This window comes from Mus caroli, chromosome 5 (assembly GCF_900094665.2).
Source record: "Mus caroli chromosome 5, CAROLI_EIJ_v1.1, whole genome shotgun sequence".
In the NCBI taxonomy this organism is placed as follows: domain Eukaryota; kingdom Metazoa; phylum Chordata; class Mammalia; order Rodentia; family Muridae; genus Mus; species Mus caroli.
The window spans coordinates 128,239,697-128,248,221 of record NC_034574.1 but is presented as its reverse complement, the minus strand read 5'-3'; the positions used below and the strand labels follow the sequence as shown (position 1 = coordinate 128,248,221).

General features: G+C 49.9%; 1 protein-coding gene across 1 annotated transcript in view; it reads left to right on the top strand.

The window, feature by feature from the left end:
- The window catches only part of Hip1 (huntingtin interacting protein 1), a 142,691-nt gene extending 134,166 nt beyond the window's left edge, over positions 1–8,525 (top strand). Inside the window, exons 26-28 of the mRNA XM_029477805.1 lie at positions 1,149–1,210; positions 2,403–2,511; positions 3,837–8,525. Of these exons, the coding sequence (XP_029333665.1) occupies positions 1,149–1,210; positions 2,403–2,511; positions 3,837–3,889 (224 nt within the window). The 3' untranslated portion in view covers positions 3,890–8,525. The remainder of the gene's footprint in view (positions 1–1,148; positions 1,211–2,402; positions 2,512–3,836) is intronic.

Here is an 8,525-nt window from a genome sequence, read left to right as displayed (position 1 = left end):
CGAAAAAAAAAAAAAAATGAAGGTAGGATTTATTTTGGCTCTTGGGGGTGTGGGGGGAGGTTGCAGTCCCTGGGAAAGCAGTCTGTCTGGAGCCTGAGGCAGCAGGTCACATTCCATCTGCAGTCAGGAAGCAGAGAGAGATGAATGACTGCTCAGCTTAACGCTTTCTTACCTGCTCTTTATGTTTGTTTGTTCTCTCTGTCTTTTGTTGAAATGGATTTTCACTGTGTAGCCCTTGCTGGCCCGGAATGAGCTATGTAATCAGGCTGTCCTTAAACTCCCAGAGATCCTCCTGCCTCTGCTCCCAGAGTGCTGGCCTTACAAATGATCGCCCCTAGTTTCCACTTTCTTTTAATTCAGACCAGGACCCAACCCATGGAATATTCCTGCCCACATCTAGAGTAGCTTTTCCCACCTCANTGAACCTACTCTAGAAACTCTCACACACACACACACACACAAACACACACGCCCCCAGGCATGTTTCCATGGTGATGATACACTCATCTGGGGGCTGGTGAAAAGTCTCACTGGGAAAGAGAGCTTGTCACCAAGGTTGACCTCAGTTGGAGGCAGCACAGTAAAGTGGATGCTGTGCAAACATGATTCCCAGAACCCACCCAGGTGTGGTGGCCTGGGCATGGTGGCACATCAATCCCAGTGCTGCGGAGCTGGCGACAGGTGAATGTTTCCTTGAGCTCACTGCTCAGCTCTAGGCCTATTAGAGATCCTGCCTCAAAAAACAAGGTGGAAAAATATATAAATAAAATAATAAGAAAAGCACAGTAATCTGCTCCTGAGGATGACCTTTGGCCTCCCCTTGCACATGTACACACACACACCATACATATGAACATACATGACCTGCCTATATGCACANTTGTATGTACACAAAGAAAGTCCTGCCTCTGGGGACCTACGTCTGCCAGCCAGGCCCAACCTTCTAAACATTCCACAGCCTCCCAACATCACCCACAGCTGGGAACACTTCTCCAAACAGGAGCCTGTGGGGACAGTTCAGCTTGCGACCCTTATGGTGCCAAAGGACAGGCCAAGCACTGCAGTGGGGGATTTTCGTTGTCCTCGTAGTTGAGGGACAGCCGCAGCAGATCTGCTTTGACTGACTCTCCCTCTATCTGTCCTTGCAGACAGTATGGACTTCTCAAGCATGACACTGACCCAGATCAAGCGCCAGGAGATGGATTCCCAGGTAAGAACACCATTGCTGTATCTAAGGTCGGGCTGTCTCCATTGCCCACACAGCAGCCTCCATTATCCTTCCCACAGGGAGAGGCCAGGTGTGGGTGGGCATGTAATAATCCCAGCACTTGGGAAGCTGAGGCAGGAGGACTGCCACGAGTTTGAGGCCAGTGTGGACTCTGTTAGAAAGAACAACAGAGGAGGCTCAGCAGTTCAGAGCACTTGTCCACANTAACCTTTGGCTGCAGTTCTAGAGATCCAATACCATCTGGCCTCAGTGAGCACCTCACTCATTTGCATATGTGTGTCACCCCCCCCCACCACCCAAAAAAAGCCTGACATACACATAGATACACAATTAAAGATAAAAAAGAATGAAAGAGAAGTCTAAATGTCACATTGTATCCCTGTAATCCTGGCTCTAGGGAGGTGGACAAAGGGNTTAAGGCCAGTCTGTCAGTGTTACATGGAACACTGTCTCAAAAGAGTTCAACTAAGAGCTGGGCTGTAAACTTAAAAAGGCTCATCTCAGGCTGCGCAGACAGCTCANTCAGTATCGTGGATTTGACAAGGTGTGGAAATTGGATAGATATGATAGAGGAAGGAACCTGAGACACAGGGAGAAGAGGTGACATCTGAAGACCAGTCCAGAGAAGTGTCCAGAGGGACATGACAAGGGCCGGCTGTCATTTGGGCTTAGAACACCTGCCTGGAATCTGCCACTAATATGCTTGGGGTGACTGCAGCTAAGCACTTGCTTACCTTGAACCACTGCCCAGCATTATTGCACACATTCTTATAGTCACGGGAACAGACATAACAAGATAAACTTTCCCAGAGTCATGCAGAGTGAATGCTGCATCCAGGCTCAGGATCTGCTGCCAGACTCCAGATTCTAGACACTATTTATGCATAGCCACTGAGCTCTGGAAATTTAGCCAGTCCTGAGTTTGGGGCCCCTGCCTAGAATCCCCCAGGGAGGGGCTGGGGGCGTGGCTCAGTGGTAGAGCCCCTGCCTATCTTGCATGAGGCCCTTGAGAGACAGAAGATACAAAGGAAAAGCACGGTGGTGGGAGCATTGCTCGTCGGCAGAACATTCTGCATGAGTTTGACGCTGGCTTCAATCCCCACGTTTGCTTTGATTTTGTTAACTAGGTTAAACCAGAGAAATGTAAGGCCCTCCCATTCCACTTTTCCATCAGGTTAGGGTGCTGGAGCTGGAAAATGACCTGCAGAAGGAGCGTCAGAAACTAGGAGAGCTACGGAAGAAACACTACGAGCTGGCTGGCGTTGCTGAGGGCTGGGAGGAAGGTGAGCCCCCCTTGGGCACTTATGGTGCTTCCTTCGCTAACAGAACAGGACCCTCTGGCNTTTCCCTTCCTCTCCTCTTCTTATTCCTAAATCATCTTTAAGCCGATAGCTTGTGCTCTTACCATTCAAATCCTCAGCCATTCACCTGGGTGGTGCACACCTCTGAACCTAGCACAGGGGAGGCAGAGGCAGGAAGATTAGAAATTGGAGAACACCCCAGATCACATAGCCAAAAACAAACCAAAAAAATTGAATTTTATAAATCTCCACATTGATAAGTAAGATGCTTTCNCCTGGGTGTGGGCACAGTTGTGAGCCGCCTTGTGGGTTCTGGGACTCCAGCTCGGGTCCTCTGGATGGGCAGCCAGTGCCCTTAACACTGGACTACCACCACCTTCAACATGCACACACATGTGCCCATATGCACATGCACTTGCGCACACACACAAATGTATGCACACACATACCCACCTACACACAAGGCCACACTGGCCAAAAAGTGAACAGGCTTACCTGGAGAAATGGAATGCAAGAATATTTAGACCAAGCCGGGCGTGGTGGCGCACGCCTTTAATCCCAGCGCTCGGGAGGCAGAGGCAAGCGGATTTCTGAGTTCGAGGCCAGCCTGGTCTACAAAGTGAGTGCCAGGACAGCCAGGGCTACACAGAGAAACCCTGTCTCGAAAAACCAAAAAAAAAAAAAAAAAAAGAATATTTAGACCAGCCCTGGCGCTGGGTCTGGTGGCCCATGCCTCTCCTCCCAACTATTCTGGAGTCTGAGACAGAAGAAGCATTGAAAGTTTGATGTAAACTTCCACAAAATGAATTCAGGGCCAACCTAACAACTTAAACTCTTTCAAAACTGGGAAGTAAAAAGGGGCTTAGCAATATTGCTGGGCTGTGCAATGCTGGCCTAGAATTCTCCACTTGGGAGCTGGGACACAGCTTAGCAGTAGAGCACTTGACTAGAATATTCCAGTGAATTCTGATTGCCTGTCTGATCCCTGAACCTAAGGTGGAAGGAGAATACTGACTCTTGAGAGTTGTGCTCTGTCCCAACCCAGGCCCTGCCATTGCCTGCTGCCACGTGTGGCTTTCTGNATGGCCAAAGTGGTTATGTCCGTCCCAGGGAAGACTGTTGTTGGTTAAAGCATTTGGCAAACCCTGCCGACTTTAAGCACATATTCATTGTCGTGATCCTTACATTATTCTTGAACACAGTCAAGGACACTTACGGCAGTCACGAGGTGGAGAGGATCACGTGCCGACAGTCTCTTGGCACATATGCACAAGGCTCTGTGTCACCTGTTTGGTTTTTGTTTCTAGGGACAGAGGCATCACCTTCTACTGTTCAAGAAGCAATACCGGACAAAGAGTAGAGCCAAGCCGACACCCCACACATCAGAATGTAAATTCTTGTTACCCTTCTGTGACGCTCGCTCCCCTCTGTGGCACTTCAGGTCCTTGTAGGCCTCTCCAGTGACAAAAGCTGAAGGCCATCGGGTCTCCCCATGACACCACCTCCGTTTGCATGCATGATGGGTTCTTCCCCTATATCCCTGGCAACACAGGCAGACCAGGGTCAGCCATGAGCAAGCTCAGGTCCACAGAAAAACAGCAACATGGCCACTTCCTCACAGGCCACGTCCGGCTTAGAGGGGCTTCTTGTCACTGGGAGCTTGGAGAGGGGACAGCTTAAGTCTTTTCTTTTTCCCCCTCCTCAGTCCTTTGCATTTTGTCCTTTGCACAAACTTGTGAGCATCCAAACTCCGCTGGATTCCAACCCAGACTGATGTCTGACTCCACTGTTGGAAAGAACACGAAGGGACAGCTGGCCTCCACACTACACTTTTTGGCAGTCCGATGGGTCCTCTAACTGCTTCTTACTAGGTGGTCGTTTGGGTCTTTTGGTTTCCCGTTTTTAAAGTTTCACACAACCAACTTTCCCAAAAAGGATTCCTCCCCCACCCAGCCTGACCCTGAGCTCTGAGCCTTCTGAGAGGAAGCCCCCCCACAGCACCACCACACACTCCGGTGCGGCTCAGGCCACGCTTCGGTGCTCCGGCTCGGCAGTTCCGTCAGCCAAGGCTACTCCCCAGGGTGACAGCTCTCCTTGGAAGGCTGAGGCTGAGCTTAGTGCCTTTACTTTCTGACCTGGATGCCAGCCCAAGGCCTCTGTCCACCATCACAAGCCAGGGAGNACCAGAGTTGAAGACAAAGCAAATGGTGCCAGGGACCCAGCTGTTCAGGGGACGTTTTCTTAGGAGCTCCTGTCACCAGGCTCACCCCGCCACCTGCAGGAATGGAGCCCGTGTGGAACAGCAACACTACATCCCCAGAGCGAACTTCCTGTGCCATGTCATTTGGGTCACCTCCTGTCAAACCTAGACAAGGCCCCAAGAGGGACAAATGTGCCGGAAGTGGAGGAACCGGAAGTGGTCCCTTCTCCGTCTGCCTGCCTCTGCGGCCTCCTGACCCAGAAAAAGGTGGTTCCGTGCGCTGCTTACCCCACAGGCCCACAGGATCGGGAAACGAGCTTGGCTCGGTGTCAGACTCTCGCTATTTATTACTAACAATCTTTATGCAGCACACGCCCCAGTGATGCTTGGAGCAATCAGGACCAAGGGTAACTATCCAGGCGTGCCCTCCGNCGTCAACCTCCACAGATCACAGAGCTAACGCGCCATCCCTGGGCATTTCCAGGCTTGGATTCCAAAGCAGGCAGGTTCCTTAAAGCACTGAGGAACAGGGCAAAGGAGAAGGGGGACCACTGGCTCTGACACAGNCCCCATCACCACCCACCCACTCTGGCTCCCATGCAGACAGGATGGGGACAGGGGGCACCATGCCTAGCCACAAGCAGGGACAGCACTTTGCAACTCCCTAATGGACCCCTGATCTAAGTGACCTTGTGGAGCAGGGGGGTGGCNNCTTCTTTGTAGTAACACATAGGTGGCAGCCAGCAAGCACTTCTTTTGAGCCTGTCCCCATGGGGCAGAGCTCAGCTTCGCTGGGTGATGGGTTGTGAGACTAATGCTTGATCACTGTGAATCAACCTCCTCCTTCCTGCCCCACTCTGACCCCGGTGGGCACTCCAAAACCTCCCAGAGACCCAGATGATGGCTGTGACATGTGACCTCCACACTGGGCTAAAGGAGTTTTCTGCAGTAGAAATGGGCCCATTCTGGTGCCAGAACAATGTTTATTGGGTCCAAGGACCAGAACACTCAATGGATGAGTGGTGGCGTTGGCTCGTTTGTGCCAATGCAGCTGGTCCGTGTGTTCACTGCCGGTCAGCTTTTCCTACGGTGGCCATAGAGTCCTTGTTTCTAGAGTCACTCTCATGTGTCCCATCGAGATGACATCAAACACACAGCAATAGATGGGGGTTTTCTGAATAAATGACAAACCCATATGAAAAGCCACTGTCATTTAAAAAACCCCAAAAAAAAATCTGCCTGGGGAGTGAAACAGTGAAAAGCCCCAGCACGAGGTAAGGCAACAGCACAGAAGGGTCCCTACCTGCTTCATGTCCCATCAGGACTTTGTAATAGCTCGGAAGCTGCCTTTCTCCAGCCAGGCTGGCTAGCACACACCTGTAACCTTGGCACTCAGCAGACCGAGGCAGGAAGATCCTGAATTTACATACCTTGTCTCAAAAAAAAAAAAAAAGAAAACAGGTTATAAATGTTTGTGTATAGAGATTTATATAACTGGTTTTTGGAGACAGGGTCTTACTACATAGTCCTGGCTGGCCTCCAACTAGCTTTGTCCACCTTATTGTCCTGAGGTCACAGAGGTTCCCCTTCCTCTGTCTCCTAAATGCTGGGATCAAAGGTGTGAGCCATCTCACCCAGTTGAGACCATAATTTTTTTGGCTCTGCTACTACCAAAACATGAGTCTTTAACCTGGTGGCTGGTCAAACCAAACTGGAAATTCTTTTTTTTTTTTTTTTTTTTTTCACAAAAGCAGTTTTTATTTGAGGCAAGGAGTAGTCTGACCCATATGATTACAGTTCTAAGCACTCCAATTTAAGTGTAGTGGCACGACTTGGGCTATGAAACTTGCTTCTCTTTGGTTGGAAAGGGTATTCGTGATAAAGTCCTCCAGGTGGGTAAGAAGAAAGACCAGGAAAGGCTGGAAGAAACACCTCAGCTAATGGTACTGCCCTCCAGATCTACATCAACCTAACTCTCACCATCTGGTCTGCAAGGTGCCACCCAGTGCAGAGGGACACAGGACACTTGCAAGGGCAGATGAAGCAGAACAGGTGCAAGTCGCTTGAGGAGCAGCTCAAAAGGAACTTCACAGCCTTCCTCCCCACACCCCCAGGCTTCTTAGACTACAGGCTGCTGCCTGGGGTGTGGCTGGATCCTCAAGTCAGGGAGCTGAGGAGCTGGCGAGGTAGCTCAGCAGTTAAGAGTACTCCCCGCTCTTACAGAGGCCCCCCCAAATCAGCACCCACATGTGACCGCGACCACCTTCAACTCCAGCCTCAAGGGATCCAATGGCGTCTGCTGCATGTGTTCATACAGAAGTGCCCACATACTTTTAGAGAAAATAACTCCTGAAAAAAAAATAACTTTAAAGACAGAAAATTGACAAAATAAAGACTTAGGGTGGGGTGAGGAAGAAACTCAAATCCAGCTGTGACTTAGATAATGCAGTTTCCTGGTGCCTCCGGGCTAAGCATAAGTGTGTGCATAGAAGATCTACTTCTGTGGGGTTGGGTCATAGCTCAAAAAGGAATTTAAATAGTTATGTCAGGTTTGTCAATGCACAACTATAATCCCAGCATTTGGGAATCCGAGGCAGGAGGACTGTGAGTTCAGGTCTAGCCTGGGCTATATACTAAGACCTTGTCTCAAAAACAAAGACCAGGCTCTAATTTAACTGGCTTATTGCTGTACTGCCCCCCAGCACTATCCCCAGATTCCTGTTTTGCCCTGGGAGAATCAAACACATGCAGGGCACCCTGTCTCAGGACTGGTGTGGTGAGTCAGACACTAGGGCTTATACCAGGTAACCCAGGGTCACAAGTGTTTATCATTCTGGTCACATTAGGGTGCTATGGCCTCTCAGGAGGTATTGGTCCTCATCCTGTGTCGGGGAGTTTTTACTTCTTGGTCAGTGACTTAGTTGTAGAAGGATCCCTGAATTTTAAAGCTGGCCAATGTGTTACTCTCGGTTGCCTTTCCATATCTCTGGAGACCTTGCTAGAAAAGCAAGTCTGTGGGCCCAACATTCACCTGCCAATAAGAGTGGCCCTGCCCTCTGCCATCTTGGATCATCTGTAGTAGCCTTCCAACCAGAGTGGACTTTGCTCTCTCCCATCTTTGATCATCTTCCAAGTTGGCATCCAACAAGGATGAGCTCTGCTCGGTCGATCTTCATCTTGGATCCCCTACATTGGCCTTCCAAAGAGAGGGGCTTTGCCCTCTTTCCACCTTTCAGGTTCTCAGAGACCACACTGTAGCATTGGAAACTACCATGACAGCACTTGCCAGGCATCCACAGTGACGCAGAAGAGCTATTTGACTCCCAGGTCCAGCCCAAACCCAGGACCAGCAAAGCAGTAATGGAGTGCTTCCCCTCCCAGGAGCCAGAGCCAGGAATGGTGGGTTAGACGTGACTGGATCCAGTTGTGAGAATAGAACCTTCCAGACATGTGTTTCAGGTGACCCTCAACTACCTCAGGTTTGAAGACCCTAAGTTAAACTTGATTACCACTCTAGGGACAAACCGAGGAATCTGGTTAAATCTTGGTGATAACCTAAATGTCTCAAGCTTATAACAAACTCTCAAACCGTGCAGGGATGGGGCTGATTTTTGTTTGTTTATGCCTGCCCCCTTCTGTTTCTNACCTTTTCCACTGTTTTCCATTAGAGTAGTCCCTATAAGTGAATTTCACTTCTCACAAGGTGCCTACCTTCCCAGAGCAGGTAGCCACTGGCTCTTGTTTCCTCCTCACAGGACTTTTATTATGGAATGAAGATCTTTCTTTGTATAATGCA